At 45.0% G+C, this 26,045-nt stretch overlaps 1 protein-coding gene across 7 annotated transcripts in view; it reads left to right on the top strand.

The window, feature by feature from the left end:
- Positions 1-26,045, top strand: part of znf521 (zinc finger protein 521) — an 89,549-nt gene that overhangs the window by 14,554 nt on the left and 48,950 nt on the right. For all 7 annotated transcript variants that reach the window (XM_068603164.1, XM_068603155.1, XM_068603122.1 and 4 more), the window contains exon 3: positions 122-322. Coding sequence is in view for 5 of the 7 variants with exons in the window: in XM_068603122.1 (XP_068459223.1) it covers positions 122-322 (201 nt within the window). In the remaining 2 variants the exon portion in view is untranslated. The remainder of the gene's footprint in view (positions 1-121; positions 323-26,045) is intronic.

The raw sequence follows: 26,045 nt of genomic DNA, 5'->3' as shown, positions 1-26,045 counted from the left end.
TTTTTATTAAATCCAGAGTCTAGAAATCCATTTTATTGTCACCCAGAGGAAGCTGTAGTGCCTCGCCGTGCGGGTCACCCCTTCTGAGTTTGTGGTGCTGTCATTTCCTGTGGCTCGGCAGATCCAGAGTGCGCCCTCGAGAGGGCGGCGGAGGATGGTGAGACCGGGCGTCTGAGGAAGAGGCTGCTCTCTCCAGAGGAAGCAGAGGAGGGAGAAGAGGACGACGAGGAGCCCGCGCTGCACAGCTGCGACAGCTGCCGGCAGGTGTTCGAGTCGCTGAGCGATCTCACCGAACACAAGATTAATCAATGCCAGCTGACAGGTAAACAACGTTCAGCCCACCGAGCCTCCCCTCCACTCTGCCACTCAGCTCTTCTCCCACTCTCGCTCTATGCCTTCACCAGAGAATATGCCACAATATGTGTGTTAGTATGCCGCACCGAGGGAAGCACAACACTAGACTACCACTTTGGTAGATCTCCAACAATGCAGACACACACACACACACACACACACACACACACACACACACACACACACACACACACACACACACACAGACATACAGTCCTCACTCACGCACATAGCGCATTATTTATATGTGTTGCACATCAATAGCTACAGGCGTGACACACAAATAGGCCTTCATGTGTCCTTATAGTAGATCACTGTAGGCTGCGGCACATGTATTTATAGCATGTGCTTTGTGTCCTTGCCTGTTTCAGTGTAACATTTTCACCCAGCACTACACCAATCCTAACCTTTTACCAGAGTGTAACATGCAGCTACGAGGTGCCACCGTAACCAGACCACCAACTGGAAGTAGATCCTTGCTTTCAGGAAAGTCCCTCATTCAGGCCCGATGTTAGCTAGCTGCGGTAGTAATATGTAATGGCAGTGAAGAGAAGGATGCCATTGGCAGACTGTGTCATTGACCTGTTGATGGATGAATAGGACTATAAATACCCTGACAAGGTGGCAGACAGAACTAATGATGTGAACTGAAGGTTTCCATGTGCTTCTCCTGGACTTGCTGTCCTCCTTTTACGCGTCCTGACGGGCTCGCGTCGAGAAACACCAGCCGACACACATTTTGACCAATGTTTTGACATTTGCCCCGTCTCTTGTTATCTGGTTCAGCAACCGAACACGAGGAGAGGGTCACATGGAGCAATACTGTTTTTGATGCACAGAAGCCATCGTTTATCATCTAAAAGTAAAGCCAATGCCCCGTTAATGAGAAAGCTAGTGGAGTCTCTTTTCTGTTTACATTCAAGCACAGTTTGATTTCATATTTTACAACCCGCAATCAAAAAGCCACAAATCATAGGCTGTGGATAACCCACGAGTTACACGAAGACTTTCCACCAACTGTAGAACAGTCTCACGAATCTAGTCCTATGTATGTGTGTGTGTGTGTGTATCTGTGTTTGTGTGTCTGTGTGTGTATATAAGCATGCACGTGTGCATTCTGTCATGCCCCCAATTTGTGCTAATTTATCAGAAATGCATGCATGCTCATTGCAAGAGTGACTTCATATGTGCAGGGCGCGCTTATTTACACGTATGTGAGCCCGGGGTGTGCTCATGTGTGCAGATTCAAAGTGACGCTCGGTCGACTAAAGGTGTGAAAATCAATAGGCTGTTCACTTTCACATTACTGTCCTCCAACAAAAGCATGCGCGGGTTTGTCGGAAACTAAGTGCAGCACCTCTTGTCACCTTTTTGCATTCAATGTAACACCTAATCCCATCAAGCCAGCAATGTGAACACTTCGTTTGGAGAAGCCAGGGTATAAACATATAAGGGAATGCGTCGTAGGTGTGTGTGTGGGAGTGGAGGTGTGGGGAGGGGGGGGGGGGGGGCATGCTGCATACACTGCATGAATTTAAATCATCTTCAAATGATACTTATTTGGATGTACTGGACACAGTCATTTGTGTTCATGCAAGTTGTGTATTTGATTCCAGGGCAGGCCTTCTATCTTCAGCACCGTTGCAATGTGGCCGTGACTGACTCAGCCATATTCTTTTCAATAAATAAGCCTGGCTTTTATAAATGTCAATCTTACGGACAAATAACTCTTAATTGCTCAATGGCGAAAAAAAAACACAGTTTGGATAAGAGCCCCCGTGGAAACCAAACAAAAGAATCTAATTGCCATTAGGGTATTGTGATTGCGCAGAAACACGCTATTAGTATTCAAACACAGTGGGAGAAAAGAAACTTCTAGATGGCATACTAAGTACTTTGAATGTGTGTGTGAGTGTGTGTTTGTGTATTCTCTGGAATATGGGAGGAGATTTCCTATGTGGCATTATGTAGACATCCATGACCAATTAATCTGCCTTACATCAAGTCTCTACTCACAGATGGATCCTTTATTAGAACCATTTTCTAATCAACCACCAGCACCTGCTAAACCTTCCATTTTTACAATTTCAAATGTTTTATTTTTGGTAAACAAATTGCAGAGCTTGACTGGAACCAATCCACATATGGAAATTTGCTTGCTGTTCCCTGACAGAACTCAGCTCTTTTTCCCCCAGCTGATATCCCATAAGCGTATGCAGTGTATTACCACAACCAGACATGCCCATATAAACCCACTACCTCACATGTTTATTCTGGGCCTCATTCTCTGCGTTTGTGATCTACGGTAAAACACGAGTTTCACCACAGGAGTGAGACAAAACAGACGAAATAAAGTCTAAACAGATGCTAGCTGCATGTCGACCACGCCCGGTGGACAGAGGGAAAAGAGAAAGATGTTACATGTCACCGCGATCAATGGCGGCCATTGTCTCCCCCCCGTCTGGCAGAGGTATAACACCTTTGCATGCACTTAAGCCGTGACCACTGCAGTGCGCTAAGGGAGCGCATGGGTATGGATTGCCTCGTGTCCCTGATGCGATCGGTGCTATTGATCGCACTAATGCTGGACTGCGGAGGAAGGCGAGAGTCTTGAGGAAGGGAAGGAGGGAGATGGGGAGAGAGAAAGAGAGAGGGAGAGAGTGCTGCAGGAATGCGTCCCCAGGGAGCCCGTCTTGGGCTGGGGCAGGGCTTCAGGAATGCTCCCCAGGAGATCCCAGTGAAGGCTAGGGCAGGGCTGGAAGAATGCTCCTCTAGAGAGTTGAGAGTGGAGGCTGGCTGGGGCAGGGCTGGAGGAATGTTCCCCCAGAGCACCCCTTTAACTCTGGAGCAGAAGTGGAGGGGCTCCGCGGGGGGAGAGCGCCCCCCCCCTCCTACCTTCCCATCCCCCCGGTCCTCCCCCCCTCCGGCTCCAGGATGGCTGCGGATCAGGTTTCCGTGTGGGGATCAGCATCCTGCCGACAGGGCTTTAGGCTGCCCTGGGGAGGAGACAGGAGGCTGGAGGCACTGCTATTCCATAGGCCTTTCCAAAAACACTTCAGAAACGCTCTGTCTCACTGTATTGTCTGTGCACCCCTGTATTGTTACCGATCCTTCGTGGAGAAAGAGGCACAGTGTCTGCAGTTTGACTTTTGTTCTCAGTTGGCACAAGACATGTTCATCTGGTGGAAATGAGATTGCGGTGGTAGGCAAGGAACCGTGCCCTCAGACCTCTACTCGCCAAAGAAAGTCCCTGCTCCTCAGCTCATTTCAACTTGTTTACTAGCTAGCCCACACTGTAAATACAAATAACACATCCAGCTCAGAGTTTAATTCAAAAGAATTGCATTTTCACAAAGCCTCTCACTGTCAGCTCGCCACTTCCGCGTCTCTGAAGGTATTTGAATAGTCCAGTGCACACATGGGCTGGCAGCCTGGTGGCCATTCTTTCATTACGGGTCCAGCTCCCTTGAGCAACACCTTTTCTCGTGTCCTTCACTAGAGGAGGGGCATGGCTACTCCCACCCCCACCCCCTGAGAGATCTGTGCCCTGCTATTTTAACCCTCTGTGAGATGACCTTTTTAATAAGTGTCTTTCTCTGTTTTCCTGCCGGCCACTGCGCGAGCAAACAGAGCATGTCTTCTGCTTCCCTCAGATAAAGGAATCAATCAGAGAGGGTGCAACAGAGAAAGAGAGGGAGATAACTGGGCCATATATGGATTTATGTTATGTAGATTTCCTCTTTCTTCTTCCCCGTAGACATTGCAAAATGCACTCAGCTTCAATAAAATACGTTTCAGATTTATGAGAAAAATACAAATGAAATATTAATACTCTGAGAAAAACAATAAGATCCCCCCACAATGAAGAGGGTGGTAATCTGATAGAAATAGTTAAAACAATTTTTTAAATATGAAGTCTCTGTTTGCAACGAGGATCTAGACACATTTTTTTGAAACCCACTGATATATGTTTTCCCCTTCTCCGTTCCCAACCACGACATGTTTGTTTGAAGTGTTTGAATTCATTTACATCAAGTCGTTGGGTCAGCAGCATGGAAACATTCAGTAATACCCTCGACTATGAACAGGCTCCTGGCAGTCAATGTTTTCTACTAACTGTTTCCAACAGGCTCCTATTGGTTATACTGGGGTTGTCTCTTTTTTTCAACTAACTTTGTGTATTGATCCAACAGCTGCTTTGTGGCTGCCAAGAAGAATGTGCCAAACTGCAAAGACTTTATTTGCTTCAAAAGGGCTCACATAAGAGGAAAGCGACACGAGCAAGACCTGATTAGCCAAACTCTGAGCCACTGCCGTTCATCAGAAATTCTGCTGTGTTTTTTGCCGGGGCGTCTTGCGACATCCTGGTACAAAGAGCAGCACACTGATTACAAGGCTTTGAAAGGAGGAGAGGCGGTCAGGGGAGAATAGCTACTTCTGGCACAACGCAGCCACTGAAAAGAGACCTCATGCTAGAGTGAGCTCTCAGAATTGGGCTTGAATCTTTCCTGTATGCGTGTGTGTGTGTGTGTGTGTGTCTGTGTGTGTGGTGGGGGCATAGTCTATCTGAGTGTGGAGAAAGAGGAATAGGTAAGGAGAGAAAGAGAGGCTGAGAAGGAAAGGGAGTATTAAAGTAGATGTTTGACTCCGCGGCGCACCATCCCTGCGCGTTTCCTTGCTGTGCGACCGTGCCAGTAACGTTAACAGGAATGTCATTAGGAATTCAAAGCATATGCCCTCGTGAGGACGCCCTCGTTCTCTCTCCCCAGTGCTTCACACCGCACACATTATGCACTGTATAAAGTATTTATTGGTCTTTGTCAGACGAAGGCTGCGTTTTCTGCAGAAAAAAACAATCAAAAATACGAAAAGAGGAGCCTGCGTTTTATGCGTGCGTCTGTGTGTTCATGGCAGGGATGGTGATGGCCAGCACTATTCATATTCACATCCTCCTCCATCCCCAAAAACACGCTCTGTCTCTTTTGCTTGCTCAATCAGTCATCCGCTTAGGCATGCAAACACACACACACAGACACGTGTTATTGCGCACGCGCGCACACACGCTCCTTTCCGCAGCACCTGCGCGCTTGCACTTTGCATTTCAGACGACACATAATTCATCGCCCGAGAGGGTAAACACATGCTGGGACTTCATCCAGCTGACCTCTTTCTTAAGTAGGTAGCCACAATAGCAGGGGTGGCGTGTGGACACAACCTCATGTTCTCACCTAGAAGTACGCGCACAGAAATAAAACAGCAAATCAGCCAGACTGCTGTTATTTCCCCCCCGTTCACTGTGTAGCATCCCTTTGAAACTACTGACTCCGGCGGAGTGACAAAGACGTGGCCATGGAGCGGTTGTCTCGGTTTCTCTTGCTCTCTTCATCTCTCTCTGGCCCTGGCTCTGCTTGCTCTTTGTTCGCTCTCCTCCTCAGCCTGCAAGTCTTTTTCAGCGGCACAAGCAGAAGAATGGCACATTAAATCTTAATAGGACTGCGTCTGGCCGTGTTGAATTGCAGAGCGTGTTAAGCCGGCGCTTTCCTCCCCCTTGGCACACGCTCGTGGAAGTGGAAAACAATTGAATAAAAGAAACCGCTCCCTCCCTCTGTAACACAAGTGACTTCGGCTGCCCTGCTGAAGCTATGAGACTGAACTGACTCCGGCTCACGAATGGCATAAGCCCTCGCTGAGAAACTGTAACATAAATGGCATTAGTCCTTTTCTAAAATGCACAGCCACACTCTGGAAGGTAGACGCAGGATTTACCTGGCCACCCACAATGTAGCTGTTGCATATATTCCCTTCTCAGTCGGCACAAAACAGCATACAACTCAGCCCTTAAATCCTAGTTGCCTGTTGGTTGAGACGAACGCAGAACGCAATAGGGTAGAAGAGGGACACAACTAGCCAGGAGAGACAGGTGAAATAAATTGAGACATGGGAAGGACAGAGATAGAAAAGGGGGATGGGTAGAGAGAGAGACACACAGTCAAGGTAGGAGAGAGCCAATCTTTGCAGCAGCAGCCGCGATGTGAGTCCAGGCCTGCTTTGTAAGGCAGTCAGAGGTGGTAATTAGTCAGTGATGAGTTGACTGGTTGTGTGTCCAGTGCACGGCACTGCTGGGTGGGGCTGTGGGAGGTAGATAAGGCCAGCAAGGCTTATCTCTGAGAAGGACAGGCACCAGGCCTGCCAGGCAAATCCACCCACAGACCAGCCGCATTTTTATTAACAACATCATTAATGCCAGACAGGTTATGTGCAGTGGCTCAGAGCAGAGACAGCTAAAAGTAAAAAAAAACACACACACAAAAAAACAAATAGTCTCAATTCCTGCTTGGCCGGCCAGTCTAAAGTACATAGGCACCGGTTGACGTGTTTTGAAAGCAAGGAGCTTGTGGAGATGTTTACCAGGTAGGCAGCCAACGGAAGGGCACGGAGAGCGAGCTTGGATCTTACCTCTGGGTTTTGCTCACTCTCCTCCGGGTCCCCAGAATTCAAATGATTTTCTTTTTTTTCTCTTTCAAACGTGGGACTGCTCACCAGAATAATGATGAAGCAGATACTGAGAAACATAGGAATGGAAAAAAAACAAAACTTTACGGACATCCTAGGCTCGCTTTGTGAATTGTTGGTTTGGGTTTTATTCCTCTCTTTTCTGAATCTGCAAAGGAAAATCAGGTGTGCGTGGTACAGTTTATTTGTACCTTTTTAAGTAATAAAATACAATGTTAAGCTAAAAATGAAACTACCTTAAGGTGGTTACAAAAACAAAAAGTAAAAAAAACAACCTTGTGGTGTTTTGTTTTTTTAACTTTTATTTTTGTGAGCAGTAATCTGATTTCCTTTCATCAGATGGCACCTTAACAGATGTCTGGCGTCTTACGTGGCAAATGAGCGTTGGCTCGCTCTGTATTGATTTTTATAAGCAATCGTGTGAAGTGCCTATCGTGAACAAACACTCGGTTTGTAATCAACACTCTCCTTTCAGTTTTTCAACAACATGTTTCCCTTGAAAAACTTACACCAGGAGTAGACAGGATGTAACATGGCTCTGGCACAAAGAAAAGTTCACCAATCGAGACGTTCCTCATCCACAGGCACCTTTTAGAAACATCCACGGGCTTTTGAATCCCGTCAATACTCCCTAATGAAAAGGTCATAGGATTTAGTTTGTGTCTGCATGGAAGTGTTCTGCACATTGATCCCCATAAGGTCTTTTCCCTTAGATGACTCTTGCCAAACTCACCAGTAATGGGAGGAGAGGAAGGAGGGAGATGGAGGGCGGTGGAAAGAGTGACCAGTCCGACAGGTTTATGTCTCCCCGCAGGCTGAGCTCCATGGAGCGGGCCCGCAGGAAGGAGCGGAGCCAGCTGTGACGGCATCCTGCTCGCCACTGTGGTTTCGGAACTTTGGGGCTACACCATCCCGACTCAACATTTCTCCTTGTCCTCTACCCCTCCCAGGGGCTGTTTTTGTTGGCCAGGGGGTAGTGTTTGGGTGGGGGCTGCTCTAGGGCCCTGTGGAACAGCCCCTCCTATGCTTCAGGATATGGCGAGTTCAGCCACCCACAAGGACAGGGATTCTCAAATATCATGTGAAGTAACACACTTGTTCCTTAGTGCTAATTGCCATTTTCGGACTGGAAGGTGGGTTCATAAATTGAGTTTTATGGGCAGGATGGGTGTCGTTTAAGGTCTCCAAGGCCACCAGCTGGACTATGCTTTGGCAGAGGGAACATTGTGTGTCGGTACAGAATGTAATGGTTTAACAGTAAAGCCATGCTGTCAGGTAATACAGAGATGTCCTCTTAATGTTAAGAGCAGTGGACAGTGGGGGGTCCAACACCGCTGAGAATGTAAAGGTCATCTAATCTAGTCCACCTCCAACCTGCCTGGCTCATCGATCATCCTGGAGGAGTCAATCGATTTGATCAGAGAGCCTCTCGGAAGAGATGGCCTCCCATTCGACTGGGATTCTGTGGAAGGCTGCAGAGTGTGCCAGCTTGGTACATGTCTCCCTGATAAACCAAGACATTAAAATCCCTAATCAAATAGTAACTCGCCACCTGCGGTAGCCATTCTCTAAATAAGCTGCTGATTTAAGACAGCAAAGAACATGCAACTGTTACTTTTACTTCATCATGTTATCAGGCTCATTCTATATGCAACGCATGTACACTGAAATCAGATAAACAAAAAAAAAAACCCAGCAGGACTGACTGATAGCTGTGGTAAACAGAGTGGTAATCTGTATATTGGGACATTATGTGCCCCCAGTCAAAGCATGATGCATCTTTCTCATCATGAACTTGGTTTGTAGAACATACCCCACAAACAAAGTCAACAGACAAAACCATCGTGTGATTGGATTTTAATCCAATTGCATTATTATTCAGGCCTCCCATTGGCCATTCATTACTCTCACATGGAGCTTGTGTGGGTTGTTATCACCCAATCAGGCTCAAGACTGTATTCTGGAGAGCATGCTTTCGTTTGCATCCTCTAAACCCTGTGAGCCTTCCCTCTCTCCGGGCCCCGCCAACGGAATACCTAATTCCAAAGTAAACTGATTGCTCTCTCCAACAAGATTACGCTGTGATGATGTTAGCCAAATGAGACCGCTATTCGGATGCAACCAGGGCAGGCAAGGATGCTTACCGCAAGATGACTGATCAGCATGTTAAGAGAAACGAGGTTGGGATGAAAAAAAAAGGAGGCAAAACCGACGGATAGAAATCGAAAAAAGAGTGTGAGAGAGTTGTGAGCGTGGGGGTAAGCAGAAATGTAATTTGCTTCTCACCTCAGGCGACTGGGCTCTGAGGCCAGTAAATATGCAAACAAGCTGAGCCTGGCCATCAATATGAAGACCCTAGATGATTACTAATCTCCACCACAGAAGTAGATTGAGGTCTGTTCAGCAGCGCCATGCAACATGAGGGGAAAAAAAAGAGGGAGGTTAGAGTCCAAACCACATCTCCATATTGGCCGCAACATTATGCGCAACTCAGAGTTAAGGGTATATCTGACCTTCAGTTTGAGATATACTAGGCCATTCCTGATGCATACCAATCAGCTATAACACACCATTGCAAATATAGGCGTTTTAAACCTAAGGATTTAATCTTAAAATCAGAATGTAAATAGAATTCAGAAACTAATGCCATAACTTCTCAGTAACTTCAAACCTTGTTCTCAACTCGCCCGGCCTTTTCATCTTGGAGAACTCCTTGTCTGATATGAGCTCCTCGACGCGAGGCACAGTAGTTTACCAGCCCATTGTCATTCCCCATCCGTAATCCGGGATAAAAAAACCTATGGGACATGGACCGGGCTGGAGTTATTAGGTGTGTGCGTGGCTTACCCAGACAGCTAGATAAACCAGATGCCTCGGGATGGCCAGGGGTCATCTCTCTGTGAGAACAAGTTGTTGATGTCCTTGTTTCTCTCCACCGCTTCTTCGCCCGCACTCCTGCTCTCGCCCCTCTTCATCGTTCCTTCTCTTGCCTTCTTTCTTTCTTTCTGTCTGTCTGTCTGTCTGTCTCTCCCTTGATTGTTGTGCACAGTCATCTCAAACACAGAGGTCCGTGTTGGAGCTTAGCAGTTGAAGAACCTGTCAGCTAAAGGGAAGGAGGAAAGACAGACAGGGGAGCTGTCTTTGGCCCTAGGTTGAATGCCTGAGGGTGTACTACGTGTGGAGGATAGTTAGTGCAGTACGACGCACCGCAGTCTGCAGGTGAATCCTCTCATTTTTCAGGAGACTTAATGCATTCAAATCATTACCTCTAGGGGGGAGTGCTATGACTTTCTGTTCCAGGGGAACCTTGATATGAAATGCAGCAAAAGTTGTCTTTTTTTATTTTTTTTATTTTATTTCTAAATACAGCAGGAGGGCCATGTAAGAGGAATATATATTCTAAGAATGGCTTCCCAGTCCTAAACATAATTGACTATTCCTTGTATTTTAGAGTGTGTTTCCAGCATTGAGCTTTACCCTCTGCAGTGAGTGCACAAGGCTTGAGGATGTTTACCTGGCATGGTGCCTGTTGTAGCTGCCCTCCTGTTGAGGAATACCAGGTCAGGCTATAGCTTTGTGTTTGTTTGTTTATTTGTGCATGTGAGCATTTTTTTGCGGGTGTGTATGAGTTTGAGAATTGTGTGTGCTTCTCTCTGTGTGTGTGTGTGTGTGTGTGTGTGTGTGTGTGTGTGTGTATGTGTGGAGGAGGCAGAGATCATTAGGATGGAAAGGGTCAGAGAGCTTGTTGCATTCAGCCAGGAAAAAAAAGCAAAGATGAATCTCCAATGTAAGCATTTATTTTTCAGGAGCGGGTGGGATGGGTGGGTATGTGGGTGGTGTGTAACTGGACTTTCAATCCAACTGAACTATCTATCTGCTCAGCCATCAATCTTCCTCTCTCTCTACACCTATTCATTTACCCATCCAGCCATTTACCCATCCTTGCCCGTGGTCAAAGGGCCATGTCTCTTCGTGGCCCTGATAATCTGGACCAATTTCCTCTGCAATTTATTTCCCAGCCAACCACCCACCTGGTCAAGCAGCATCAGGCTTCTCAAGGTAGAGCCACTCAACCCAGCAAGCCCTTTTCCCACCAATCACATCCTGTTTTTTTCCTCCTCATACCTCAGATCTTTTGTGTTTTTGAAGTTTGAATTCACAACCGGAGCGATGCAACCTTTCCTCATCCCTTTACTGTAAACTCTGACACTCTCGGCTGCCATTGTTTACGTCTAATGTCTTTACCCTTCTCCGTCTTTGTTTTCTATTATCACCTTCCTTTTCTATCCGGATGGCTCTCTCTGCTGCCTCCCCTCTTTCTCTTTCTTTCTCTCTCTCTCCCTTCCTCCCTCCCTCCATCCTGTCATGGCTCCTCAGTATTCTGCTGCTGTCTTGTGTGGAGTGATTTTGCCCAGACACGTCTGGCTCTGGGTAAAGTGCGGTCCCCAGAGAGCGCGCTCCGCAGCCCCCAGGTCGCCGGCACCATGAATACATTATGATCCCCATTTCCATCCTGTTGCCACGGCAGCACTTTTTGAGCCGCAGGGCGATTAAGACGTGTGCTGTCGATACCCTGATAGGAGCGAAAGTTGGATCTGGAAGCTGGCCTTTGATCAGATTCCATCCTCCTGCCCGCTATTGGTGGCTTCGACACGGGAAGACGAAGGGGAGGTCTTTTGGGCTTCTTATTAGTTCGACAGGCTCACCTGCTGTACATAAGCACACCATACATCCTCAAGCTCATTTCCCCCACCTCTCTGCTTTATCTCCTTTCCTGCCTGAAACCATTTCCCTCCCTGATTCTCACTTCCGTTGCTCCTCCCCATCGCCGCAGTTCAGCTAAGGCAGCATTATACGCAGTCTCTCCCTGCTCTCTGATATTCTGCTTTCCTCACAAAGGAAGCAACTCCCTTACCTTTTATTGTTTCCTTTTTTTCTTTGGGGGATGATGTATAAAACATGGTGCCTCAGGTAGAGGATGTTGGGTAGGAAGCCATGTCCCCCTAAATGGCCAGCCGTGTGCATGCGCCTAACACTTCACTGAGCAATCTGTCAACATGTCAGCAACACATGTTTTGTAAAAAGCCTCTGGTGGGAGCCAGGGGAAAAAAGGCACTCCTGCCAGACCAGAGAGGAAATGCTTTTTTCTCCTCCATGCAGTGGATTTTCTATTGCTGGTGCGCGGTCCCACGGGCCCCCCACACCATCACCCTCCCCTCCCCCACACATACACCCGTTGTCTGCACTTCAGAAATTTGAACTGGGGACCCTCGAGGGGGTATACTTGGAGGGTGGGGGAAGGCTGGGAGGGAGGGGCTCCCTCTTTTTCAGTGCGTATGAAATTGTGAAGGTATATTGTGGCAGGTCCCCAAGCGGTCTTTTCTAATACCTGAGTTTCTGCCGAAGCTGGAAATTACCAGCGGCTCCCCCGAGGGACGGCTTTATCCACACCAGGAAGGGGAGCAGAACTCAGTGGGGAGGTTACTTAATGCATGGCTGAAATAAAAGAATTTCTGAGACAGAGGCTGAAAAGCAAGCTTTTTTCTTTTTTTAACTCCCACCTCCCCCCCATCCCTCACTCCCATTCCCTCTCCCTCTCTCTTTTCCTCCCCAGTAGTATAGTTTACTACTCTCTGCCTTCTCTTGAAGGGTTCTAGTTTAATAAACTTTCAGAGGATCCTGCTGGTGTAGACAGCTAGACAAATACCCTTGTGTGTTCTCTTTTGTCGGAGATACAGCTTTTTGTTATGTTCTTGCAAATTTGATTTCTCCCTCTGTCTTTCGTTTTTCTCTGCCGCCCTCTGTCTCTCTCCCTTTCTGCATTTGTCTTCATCTCCCTCGTCCTACTCTCCCTTTCTGTCTCCCTCCTCGACGCACATACACACACACACACACACACACACACACACACACACACACACACGCACACACACACACACACACACACAGTCAAACTATGTCTCTTGTGGTTGAGTTTATTGTTTGGTCTGTCTCTCCGTTCTCCCCCTCTGTGCTCCCTTTTGTTTTCTGTATGTTTTGTTGTATTGTGCAAAGGCAGAGATGCAGATAGAATGCAGACAGTTTGCCCTGGGTGAAGAGTGCGCACAAGCACCCTTGGTATCCATTTACCAAGACACATTCATCTATTTACACATGACCAAATGTATAAAACTCCACCGTCTTTTTCAGACACAGGGTGTTCATCATCAAAGAGAATCAATGCATAATGTTCTGAGGGCAATTTACTCACCCCATGGCCTTATTTCCCACCCATTGTATGCAAGGATGCCCTTTTACTTAGTAATCAGCACCTGTATTTATGTCCATGGATCATTAATCTTGTCCATAACATTAAAAATAAAACAACATTAAAATCTCATTGTATGTATGAAGCACCTCTCTCTCTCTCTCTCTCTCTCTCTCTCTCTCTCTCTCTCTCTCTCTCTCTCTCTCTCTTCCCCCCCCCCCCCCCCCTCTATTCCTCACGCTGTTGGTAAATAATTCAACCTTTTCCCTGTAACAAGTGCTGGCCTTAATAGGGAGCAGTACCTGTAGTTGGGATAAACAAGGCAGCCGGCCTCACCAGTGAAACAGAGGGATTTGAGCTCCATGAGGGCAGAGAAATAAGTTGTTTCCTTCTGAAAGGCAGAGCAGACTGGCTGACATTAATTAAACCCTATAGGATAAAGGTTATCTGAGGCCTAGCAAAGCAGAGTGCATGCGGGATGTTGTGTCTGCCGCATCCTAATCAAGACTTCTTCTTAAAGCGACATTTGTGGGCTTGGGCATGTGCAAGATGTTGTGCTGTTACGTTCCTAAATGCATCTAAGAGAACATTTGATGTAACAACGTTTCATCTTCAGTTACGGAAGTTAAATAAACTACAGAAAAATATGAGGAACAATCTAGCTACCACCTCTGCTGCATTTTCAGTGTTCTGCACATTCCTAAAAATAAAGACCGAGGCAACTTCCTAGAGAGTTCCATGTTCGAAAAACATTGTGTTGCCCACCATGCGCCGTTGTGGGAGGTGTGCCTCCTCACCAGAGATCCTCCCATGGTGCACCTGTGACTGAGTCACCTGACCCGAACATCAGCATGGCGCTCGGGTGCCATTGCTCATGTTTTACAAATTACCCAGGGGGTCGTGCACCACCTCTGTGCCCATATTTCCTCCCTGCTGTAGGCATAGTGCGTGGGATTATATTCCCCAAATTCAAATCCTCCTTCAGACAATGAACAGCCGCAGAGACGACAGTCACCTCACTAACCCAAGAACGCGAAGGAAAATACAAATTAAGGCAGGGAGAAAGCACTGCTCTGACCTATTGGCCTCCTCTGTTTGTGCTGGATATATGCTGGTAAAAGAGAAAAGCATGGATCCTGTTTCCAGGCGAGTAGAGCTCTTTTGTGGTGTGTCATCAGGACTCCAATGGTAATCTTAGAACATCTATTCGTCTGCTCTCTCTTCGTCATTCGTCAACCTATTTGCATGCCAAATGTAATTAAAGGTCACCATATTGGTAATATTCTTTTAATATTAAATATAGTCTTGTAAAACAGCCACTGGAGGCAGCGGGGGGTTTATTACCCCCTCACTGTATGGCCTTTCTATATTAGTGGTACAGTAACACCAGCTCTTTCACAGTAATAGCATAATAGTAATGGCTTCTCCTTTCATATACAGATAAAGGCTGATGTCCTCTCGTCGACAAGCCCAATGAAAAGTAATTAGCTGATATGGATGTTGCTGTCAGTGATAACTGATATTGGGGGACTATTACATTCACTCTCTGGAATGATGATCCTTGAAATGGGTTCATCACAGTGAGCTGCATATTCAGATGCAAGATTACCGCATACAAGAAGGAAAAATACGTATTTCTGCAGGAAAGTCGCATATGAAAGGTATCATAGTATCCACAAAAAAGCAAACAAAAAACCTGAATATTTAATATCCCGCAATCTTTTCATTTTTATTAACACAATATTTAATTGATGTACTTAAAATTGCTCAATTTGGTATTCAGAGTACTGGTATAACAGCAAACAGCTATTTGCGATGTGAAGATAGAGTGAAGTAATGTCTTCCTGAGCACAGAATGAAGCTGCTCTCCCTTTGCGTGTGCTGTAATCCGGCGCCTCCTTGCTTTGTTTACATAGCCAGGCCAGCCATGCGGGCCTTTTTTTGCATGTTAGTGCACGTGAGCATGCCACACTGGTTTCATGGTTGTATGACGGTGACAGCTGAGAACGTCGTCGTGGCGTGGCCCACCCTCCGGTTCCCCCTCAGTCAAACACTGTGAGCTCCGTCGCCACTTGTGCCATGAATTGCATTGTTGGCGTTGCGAGCCGTCGCCATTTTGAAAGCAGTTGCAAGACAATCTTAACATTCCCAATTTTGTATAAGGCCCATTTGATATCATATAAGCAGAGTCCAAATCTCAAGTTATACTGAGCATCTGAGGGCTTTCCTCAATTTAACTTGTATTGAATGGATGATAATAATTCACATTGGGGTGTTGGTTGGCAAGTTCCTCTCCAGAGACAGACATATAAATAGCCTCCCAGGTGGTGTGTAGCTAAGTAAATAGTTACCAAGCCAAGGAGGGTTGGTCCCATGCAAGTAGGGAGAGGATTGGTAACCATTGGGGTGTCGGAGTGAGAGGAGGTATTTGATGGGAAGATACACCTCAATTATCTCTTTTAGCGGTCTCTCTACAGTGACCCTAAAAGTTTTCCACAAAGTACTTCACCATCAAAAACAATTGGGGGGAAAGTTTGTTTTGCAGCTGATAAATAGATAAACAGGAATAAATCAATGTGAAATGATGAATGAATAAGTAAAATGCCCTGTAGTCATTTGTCTGGATGTATTCAGGCTTCATATTCAAGCCCTGTTCTGCTAATGAAGATGAGGGTGATGAACGAAGAAGCCGCCTCATACATTCAGGCGCGTGCACGTCGGTGTGCACGTGTCAGTGTGTGCGTGTGTTTTCATAATACTTAAGATAATATGATGAGCTGCCTGGATACCAGCAAAAAAACAATGGAAGGGGAAACAAAGCAAACCCCTAAATCTGTCTGCCATTTGTGCTCACATACTGTACACACATGTCATGAGTATTCTGGCACAGTTACTGGGCCAGCGAAGTGCTGGTCTGGGGCCTGGCCCATTCTCCAGAGACAAACCCCCCGCCTCCTCCCCCTACCTCCACCCTCTCTTCCCCCTTCCTGTGCAGTCTGTGGACACAGTCTGAGGCGACAAGGTTGCACAACAGCTCGCAAAACCTCGACTTTACAAACATGATTTCAAAAAAACACGGCCCGCCATTAGAAATCTGTTAAAGAAGAAAAAATAATTAGGAGGACTGTGATAATTGTGTCAAGGGGGAAATAGATCAGAGGAATTATGGGAAGAAGCAGAAAATCTTGCCGTGGCTTTGTTACTTTGCTGTTGGTTCATTTCGACATTGATCCACCCTTCCATCTGTCATCCTTTTTCTCGTGCTCCTTCTTCAACTCTCCGTTTCTTTCTTTCTCCCTTTCTTGGATTCGAGAGTGGTGGAGCCTTCTGGCTTTAACGGAGAGGGGATGAAGATGTTTATTCATCTGGAGGGTATTAGAGCCATGATTAAGGAGAGGAGGGAGTAGTGAGGCTGATGCGACGTCTGCATCGCTCGTTCATGGGCCGCCTGCGGGACTCAGGCCAACACACCAGGAAAACAAGAAATGAGGAAGAATGAAAAAAAAAAAACTTGTGGTGAAATTTGATTCTCTCGGGAAAGAACAGAAGTTTACATTTTTTGCCATCTCGCCGGCTCTTTCATTCTCCGTCTCACTCCGTTCTCACAGCTAAGCTAATTATTAATGAATGCGGTTTCTGTTGAACCTTGGAGAGGTGTCAGCGCTGCAGCCACTGAGGGTTAAGAAATCTTGACATTTAAGACAGGGATGCATGAAAATACATCGTCTTGCTTGAGTTGATGCTTGTTTTTCTTCCCCTCCCGCTCTCCTCTTCAAGATGCGTGTTTTCTTCTCCCTCCTGGGCTGTCTCCAGTTGTTTTACCACTGACAAGCTGGGATGGCGTTGAGGAGATATCAAATAGAGCCACAGTATATTAATAAGGGGAACCAAAGGTCGTAGATCAAGAGGCAGGGTCCGGCTTTTCTGATAAATGCTAAAGCTAACACATGCATCTCGGGTTGCTTGTCTATATGCATGGGATATTCGGCATTCTCTGCAAGAAAAGAAATTGGTGTTGATTCAGACTTTTTTAAGGTCATTTGGCAGACTATGTACTGTAACATAGATCCAAGTGTCTGAAGTTATCCTCAAAAAGTGAAATAATTGTGAGCACTCTAGCTGAAGTTTTATGGGTCACTACGAGGGGGTTTGATGAAAATGAATTAGACCCTATTTTCTAAATTCAGTGTGTGCTGTGCGTGGTTTTAAGTAATGGATAGCGCCCCTTGAAACTTGCAGAGCAAACCCTATTTTAATGAAGCAACCATACAGTAACTCAGCATATTTCTGTACGCACAACAATTTTTTCTTCTCCAAGCTGATGGCATAAATCATATTTGCCACGGGTAACTAAGAGTGGGGAAAAATAAAAGAGCATCTAAGTAAACTCTTGTGCAGTGAGGAAATATGAATAGAGTTGTAGCCTAGCATAGCACAGTGCTGCAGCATCCCTCACGGTGACTGACTGACTGGCTAGCTGACTGTCCACTGGGTCGTGCGCCTGGTCTGCCGCAGTGTTGAGGGAGCAGCACACACACACACACACACACACACACACACACACACACACACATACTCACGCACACATATGCACAGAGAGGCTCCCCTGCCGATTGAAGCCCAGCCCAGCCCGGTCCCGCCTGGCCCAGCACTCCCTTAGAGCCAGTGCAGTGAGGCAGGCGGTGAAGGGACATGCTGGGGGACAGATTGCCATCCTCCTTTCTCCCCCTGGGAGGCTCACTGTGGCTGCTGGTCCAGCCAAGGCCTGGGGAACAGCCTCCTTCCTGTTTGTGCTTTAGCCTACCTGAAGTGGTCAACTGTCCTTCCTTTCCACACCACCTGCAGCTCTGTTCCACAGGAGATGACACCATAACCACCACCGCTCTCCCACACACAAACTGCTCCACCTCGATCCAAAGCACATCCTCTGACCATCTTGCATTGCAGCAAAGCTTTAGGTCTTATCACTCGTCGCCAAAGCTTAATCCGGCTGCCTGTATAAATACTGTTTAGTGTACTAGCTATTTAAATGATTCCACTTTAAAGAGATGTGCCACAGTGATAGTCACTTAATATACATGTGTTTGAAATGTAAAAACACAATATCAGGCATTACAGAGATAATAAGATGCATGCTGGGAAGTGTATTGTGGTTCTGGTTTGATTCCATTTTAATATTTCAAACACTTCAAATCAAGTCAAATGCGACTGAAACAAAAAGACATCAACATTAGCTCTCGAGCCCACCGACTGCACTTTGAAAAGGAACCCATTATGAGCCCCAAATTCACCTTTCTTGAATAATTGTATAAATAAATGTCTCCCTTTTCTTCTCTGTCTTTTTTTTTTTTGTTGAAAAAAATATTAGATTTTGAAAGCAGCAATTTGAGCACTCTTGGCAATTGAGTTTCTTATTAACCCTGTCGCTGGGACTTTGCTCTGCCCTGATTTAGCATTTGTTAAACACAGCAAGCAGAGCCAAATGTATTGATAAAATACAACCTCCGTATTCAATTTTAATATACTTAAAAAACAAGCAAACAAACTAATCTACTGCTCCATGCTGCAGTACAGTAGTTGATGGTAAAATACTGTGAAATTGCTTTGTAAACTGCCAATGAACTCTGGAGATGAAGAAAAATGAGAATCAAAATGTTTCAGGAGGACGATTTTGCCTTCAGGGCCGTCTGCCAAACCATGATCTTTTCCTTAACCTAACCAAGTAGGTTGTTGCCTAAACCTAAGGAGCTTTCTGGTAGAAAGCCCTGAAGGCAAACTTGTGTGCAGAAGAAAAAGAAAAAGAAGAAGTAGTCAAAGTCGCAGTAGTGGTATTATTATGACTAGTAGTGCAGCCTGCGAATGATACATGGCTTTGGATAACATTACAAGGATACTTTTTGTCACTTCCCTGGAGTCAACGAGCCAGGCAGAATGCAGACGTGTTGTGTGGCATAAGCACTGCACTAGTATTTAAAGCAGTCCAATACTACTAACAGCATCTTTAAAGGTCATCTGGAATTCATGTTGTGCTTAAGTGTGTTGCTGACCTCAGTGACCTCAAAGTTATAGTATGCAGTTGTTCTGCAGGATAAGAAATATGTTGTCTTCTCTGCTTTCAGAGTTTGAACACTGCGTCTATGCAGAATTTCACAGGGAAAAAATGAGGCGGATCCTGCCCAAAGCATAAACATCATCTGTCATTTCAGAGGCATTACCTCAAGAAACATTATTATTGATTGTCACCATTAGTATTGATTTTAGTTGGTCCGTGTTGGTGGAGAGACATCATTTCAGAAGGTACACATCTCTGCGATAAGTAATGGAATTCCACTTGTCACTGTGTCTCACTATCAAGGAGAGAAAAAGCCTGGTAAAGGATGACTGGCCGCCCTACTTTTCCTCCTCTGGCCTTCCATTTGTCTAACTTTCCTGGGACGCCACTGGGGCACTGTGATTTCTGGGACAGTGACCAAGTGCTGCTGTCTGAGCTGGGGGACGTGGGTAATGTGGACAAAGTAGTTGACAGTTTGCCGCTTCCCCATGGTTGAGAGACGGAGCCATGAGGGCCAGAATAATGGACACCCAGACCACAGAGTCGGGACAGCATTTGATGTTCCAGCTCTTTGTGTCAGGCCCTGTGTGAAAAAAATCCCCATTGACTGCTAGTTTTTGGGGGCGGGTGTGCAAGTGTGTGTGTGGAAATTGCGTTGTGTACATGATGTTTGGCCAGAGCCGCTACGGCACTGATGAAATCCCAGGAAGTGAATCCTTATTTCATCTCGTATTTTTCCACCCTGTTCGGTAAAAGATAGCATCCTTGTTCGCTGCTCCTCGCAGTCGTCTCACACAACCCCACCTTCTCATCCTGTAGCACCGTGGATTTGATTGATCCGTAGCAAGAAGGTGGGTGTGGGGGGGGGGACCTGACATTTCTCAGTGATGTGTAAAAAACATATTGTGTTTGCTAAGGAAAAAAAAAAAAAAGAGGAAAAGAGGGAGACACACGTACACACACACACACACACACACACACACACACACACACACACACACACACACACACACACACACACACACACACACACACACACATACACGTAGTCCACACTCTATCTGAGGCTGACTGTGTAATAGTGAATAGCTGCTCATTTTCAATACCTCTACTTGTGCGTATTCGTGTGAGTTGATCAGCTGTATGGTGCAAAAAGCCGCGCCGAGCCACCTGCCACTTTCGTCGACAGCTACTAGGAATTCACAGTGTTTCATTTTGACTGGATTTGATGTCTTAAAACAGGACTACTGTGAGTCAAGCCCAGCCCTGGGCCCCTTCCAAAAGCTCTATGTCCTCTGAGCTCTCGGTCCAGAGTCAACAGAGTGATTTGTTCACCTGACTGGAGTTTGTCCCAAAAAAAAAAAAAATCAACCACCCGTCTCTCTCTCAGTCAGGGAGATTGGGGGCTTAGCTAATGTAAAAGAAAATAGAAAAAAAAAATCTCTCACCACCTCCTCTATTAGATCTTAAGTGGTTGTGTCACAGACAAGGCCGTACATGATAGTGTGTTGTTCAGACACACATTGCTATTTGGGCATCAGAACAGGAAAAGCGTCGAGATGACACATGCATTGTCTCAGGGGAAAGACTCACTACTTTTCCCAGTAACTGTAAAAAAGATTCCCTCTCTGAATATGAAGTGGGGTCATGGTGTTACATCAGACAAGTTGTCAGCTTTTTGTTTATTCATTGAATCCCCAATCCCCAATGTGCCACAAATACACTCACACAAACACATCTCTTATGACAACCACTACGTACAGATCTCTGGTACAACACACGGGAAGATAAGGTTTGGCGGCTGAAAACATGACCATGCTTTGCTTCACTAGAATGGCTTTTGAACAAAGTCTGGTTTGCTATAGAAGTGGCAGATGAGTGATAGCAAAAACACTTTTCTGATAAGATAAGGTCCTGGACCTGGATAAGAGTTTGGCTTCCTAAATAGGAGAGGTACTCTGTTGCTGTCAGGCAGTGATAAGCCATCTTGAACTGCTTCCAAGACCTCAGACGCGAAGGTCCGGGTGCCAGCAGTAAGTTATTCCCAAACCATGGTCCCTGAAAGGTTTCAGGAGGGTGTACTGGATAAAACAACAATAGAAACACAAATGTCTATTTTACATTAAAGAGTGGCATTGAGGCCTGCTAGCAAAAGGCAAATTCTTTGATTAAAAAAGTCAATAAGTAATGATGTAAATAAATCTTTATTCATTAATGTTATGATTGTACTCAATGCGTTTCAAAGTCCTTCAGGATACAGAGAAAGACAGGACGTCTCGGGACGGCCATCGTTATTTTCATCCAAGTGAAATAATAACTTCACAGAACATCTTAGAAATCTATAGTTTTACCCCTCATCAACTACAAGGACAATTCTGAAAAGACATCAATCAGTGTGTAGCGCGGGCGGTTTTAGAAAAGAATTGCGACATTTTAAAACGGCAAGACAAGTGTGTCTGGGTTTAGGAGTAGCAGAATACCTTTGCTTTGCACTGTGCAAATAGATTGTTAATGTTGTTTAGACAAAGGCCTTTTCTGTCAAAATAGTTCATTGATGATTTTCTCCAAATCTAAAACCAAACATCCTCACTGCAGCCCAAATAATTTTTTTTCCAAGATTCGAAATCTCAATGGGATTATCCTGACTAAATAAAGGTTAAATAGATATGGATATAAATAGATCTAACATGATGATTAATTAGACTTTTTTTTTGTCTGTTTCTTTTATTTCTGGCATTGATACATAATAAGCTTTTTAGGGTTAGGGTTTTCTCTAATTCCATTACCAAACTCTCTTTTGTCTGCAAAGAATTAAATTGTAATCATTCTTTTCGAATTAATCATAATATTTAGCATTTCAAATTTAGAGACAGTATTTTCCGCCATATTTATTATAGTCCAAAGGGAAACAATGTCATCAGGAAAATTAATGACTTACTCTCTTAAAAATATATTCATATATCTTGCTAATTCTCAAATATATTAATTGCATAAATCAAAACATTCTTTGGGGGTTTTGAAAGCTGTGCCGCGGTGTACAAAAATGGCCTGTTCCCAGCATTAACGATCTTATTTGAACAGGAGTATGTACTCTGGGAAAGGGTGCTATAAATGAACATAGAGGAAGTGGTGCACAAAGAGTAGTTCAGACTGGCGGAGAGGAAACGGAGACCTGCGTGTGAAAGGGGGAATTTTTAGTGGTTACATTTACAGTTAAAGAAAAAAAGAAACACTAATTTGTATGGAGCTGTTTCAAATGTCTTTTTGTACTGTATATTTCCTTGATGCATTGACATTATCAGGCAACACTTTTTTCACTTTATTCTTAAAAAATTGTATTGTACTGCAGCTTAAGGCTGAATGTATATCTTACTCGTAAATATGGCCATGGCACTTTTTTTTTTTTTTGCCATCGCCTATAGGAGCTCTCCAAATGAGGTTGTTTTGTTCCATATAGGAGGCATTTAAAAAAATAAAAAAAAGAGCAAGACGGAGGGGGTAGGGACAGAACTCCCAGAGAGGGACAGGCCTTAAGATGGAGGTCTTCCTCCCAGGACGTGACAGGCTGTTGGCTGGAGGATGCTCAGGAAGGCCTTGGCAGACCAACAAAGACAGCCCTTCAGCTGCAGGGTGTAGTTTTTCAGGCCCCAGCATCCCCTTTGGCAGCAGCACAGAGAGTGCTGGCGTGCACAGGCCCCCGGCCCGAGAGACAGGGAAGTAAGGCCCGCTCTTTTATTTACTCAGGCTGCTGCTGAGGCCTGGGCATTTCTTGTCTGGGTGAAGAAGGGAAAAAAACAAGTCTCCCTCTCTCTGTTTCCTCTTGGGGTCTCCTGAGGAAGATTGCTCTTTCATCTACAGTTGTTCACACACTTGTTTCGGCCATTGCGCCTGTACCAGTGTATTCTATGTGTTCATGTATGTCTGCACACAGTTTGTTACTGTGAGTGAGTGTGCAGCCTGTGCACCCTTGCTTTTGTGTGTGTGTGTGTCTGTGTGTGTGTCTGTGTGTGTGTGTGTGTGTGTGTGTGTGTGTGTGTGTGTGTGTGTGTGTGTGTGTGTGTGTGTGTGTCTGTGTGTCTGTGTGTCTGCGTGTTACTGAGTTTGTGTGTGTCTGTTTGTGAGAGAGAGAGTGGAAAAAGTCTAGTATGTCTCACTATGAAGGTCAATTGTACAGTTTCAGCTTTGAATGCACTAAAACAGATGTCATCTTTTTTTTTTAATCAGGCATTTTCATAGCCATAATAGTAAGACTTAACGACTGCTGACAGCAGAAACATATGCAGCATATTTTAGTATGATGTTTGGATGCAACAATATTAAATATCGGGCCGTCAAATAGCTGGATTGGATATCGGTGACAATGGGGACAATCTATTCAATTAAATTCATATTTATATACTATATACATAATAAACTAGAATTGTAATTCCTGTTCTGGTTCTGACCAGTTGCATTAAAAATATTAGTATTTAAATGTTTGTATTTTAATCAAGTTACTGCTGCACAAAGAAGTTTTTAAATAATTAATAATGATTCATTTCATTTATATCTATCTATTTATTTGTTACATTTTGTTTAGCAAAGTTAGGAAAGCAATGTTCACGTCAGGCAAAGGATGTTGCCTGACACATAAAAGAATGATCCCACTCACATCCACACAGTGTCATACTGCTTTAATTAAACACATCCGATCTGTACTCAAAGGCCAGGTATCCGCATTAAAAGTGGAAAATCAGGATCGGTGCGTCCCTCGTAAGATGATACTTGAATAGTGCAATAGGCGTAACTTAGAAACCAATTGCTTACATCATTAATTTGATGATGTTATTTTAGTTGACAGCAGCCTCTGTAATATCTCACAAATCTACTATTATCATAGCTATTTGCCTATCTAACCATGTTAGCTGCTAGTTGAACTCAAGCAATATTTTCGACTCCCACATGTCCCCTACAGACATGGCTTTATGTATGTATGTTATTGGAGCTACGGCACTACATAAATAATCTAAATCCAGTAAACAAACTAAAATAAATGCAAGGAGGTTGTCCTGACAGCTTAGTAATGTCTCAAGGCAAAGACATTCTCATTTAAGACAGTAGAATTTAATTTAGCCTTCTATACGGCCCCATTTATTTGTTTGTTTTATACTATTGTCTCCCAGCCAATATGTTTGACTGTAAGGCATTGGCTGGGGTCATTCTTCTTGCACTGTCTTCTCCTTCTATACCCTGGGAGGCAGTATGAGTGAGGGCAGATCCGCCCCCTCTGTGGAGGAGGGCATAGCACTGAGTCACCCATCCTCCCTCACACCAGGGAGAGAGAGAGGGAGAGAGAGAGAGGGAGAGAAAGAGAGAGAGAGAGAGAGAGAGAGAGAGAGAGAGAGAGAGAGAGAGAGAGAGAGAGAGAGAGAGAGAAAACATTGAGACATGTATGAGAGATAAAGCAAGTAAATCAGGCACGGTTCGCTCCTTGAGTGTAAGATGTGTGTGCAGAGTGGGCGCCTTGCCAGGGGCGGGAGGTTTCCGGGAGGGCCACGATGTGGAGGTGGGCTCTCAATGTGCTGCTTTCAGCAGTTTGGAGGGGCAAGGGAATGGCCTCCGACCCCATCTGTTTCCTGAAGATAGGCCCTGATGGGGGTAAGTGCTCAAAGAGGGCATGATATCCTGACAAAGGGCAGATCTCCCAACAAAAACAACAGTGGAGAGAGAGAGAGAGAGAGAGAGAGAGAGAGAGAGAGAGAGAGAGAGAGAGAGAGAGAGAGAGAGAGACTTAGAGTTGTCAGCTGAAGGAGAGAACAGAGGTTGGATCCTGGAAAGAGCTTGTGGTTTTCCTTCACCCCACTCATAAATCTCTGCAGTTTCCTCTTGTTTTTCCCATTGCAAGTTTTGGCCTTTTGACTTTTTTTTCTGAAGGGGTTGGGATTTCTTTGTTTTATTTAGGTAAGGAAGTTCACAGCACTTAGAATTCGGCAGCGGGAACAAGTGGTCTGTAACCTTTTGAACTTGTGGAAAGTGGTGTCCCGTGTTTTCCATTCATATCACTGTACGGTGAACCAGGGGAATGGAATGTTGGTATAGAGGAGATTTGTAAAGGGACACATTAAAGTGTTTGTAAAACAAATGGGGCTGCATTGTCAGTTGTCTGGTGTTCGCTGGTCATTCTCTGCACCTGCTTGCCCTTGAGTGAGTTAGTTAGCCACTCGGTTGTCTTCCACTATCCGTTTTCCTGTTCCCTCCTTGCCACCCTCTTCATCAGAGTACATATTCATCCATCCTGTATCAGTTGCCTCACGGCTTAGTGCAGACCCCACAGACAAATATGATAATAATGCATATTCTTTAATCTAATATCTATTGACTGATGTTCTGAAAAGCCCATGTTTATGAAAATCATCTGTTTTTTAGTGGAAGCTTCCTAAAGGCCATGCATAACTGTGGTTTGAATTGCACATTTAATCTTCTCTTTCACTCTTGAGAACTGCTTTTACCTGATTCCCCCCCCCCCCCCCTCTTGTCTTAAGGTCATTTCAAGGGCTCTTGTTTTTCAAAAATATTCTCGTAATTGTTCAGGGAATAATAGAAATGTTCTAATTTACCTCATGCCGGGTTTACATCCTAAAGTACACCCATTGTCCTGTGTTGGCTTTAAATGTCAGAGAGATTGTGTTTTGAGTCACAGTGGGCTAAGCCATTACATGGCCACATACAAGGTTAATTGTGGTAAAAGTATTTCCACTTATTCTCTTCTCTAATTATACTTTAAATTGCATATATAAGTGTAACTTTTTAGATACCTAAGGAGAGGTATTGTTTCCACTGAAGAAAAAATTGTCCAAGTTGCAAAGCATTCTAAATTCGTACACGACAACCTCATAATTA

The sequence above is a fragment of the Clinocottus analis genome, unplaced genomic scaffold (assembly GCF_023055335.1).
Source record: "Clinocottus analis isolate CAN_PGR_092001 unplaced genomic scaffold, fCliAna1.0.p SCAF_11, whole genome shotgun sequence".
Taxonomy (NCBI): domain Eukaryota; kingdom Metazoa; phylum Chordata; class Actinopteri; order Perciformes; family Cottidae; genus Clinocottus; species Clinocottus analis.
Note: the sequence above shows the minus strand (reverse complement) of the source record. Positions and strands in the feature narration are given on the sequence as shown.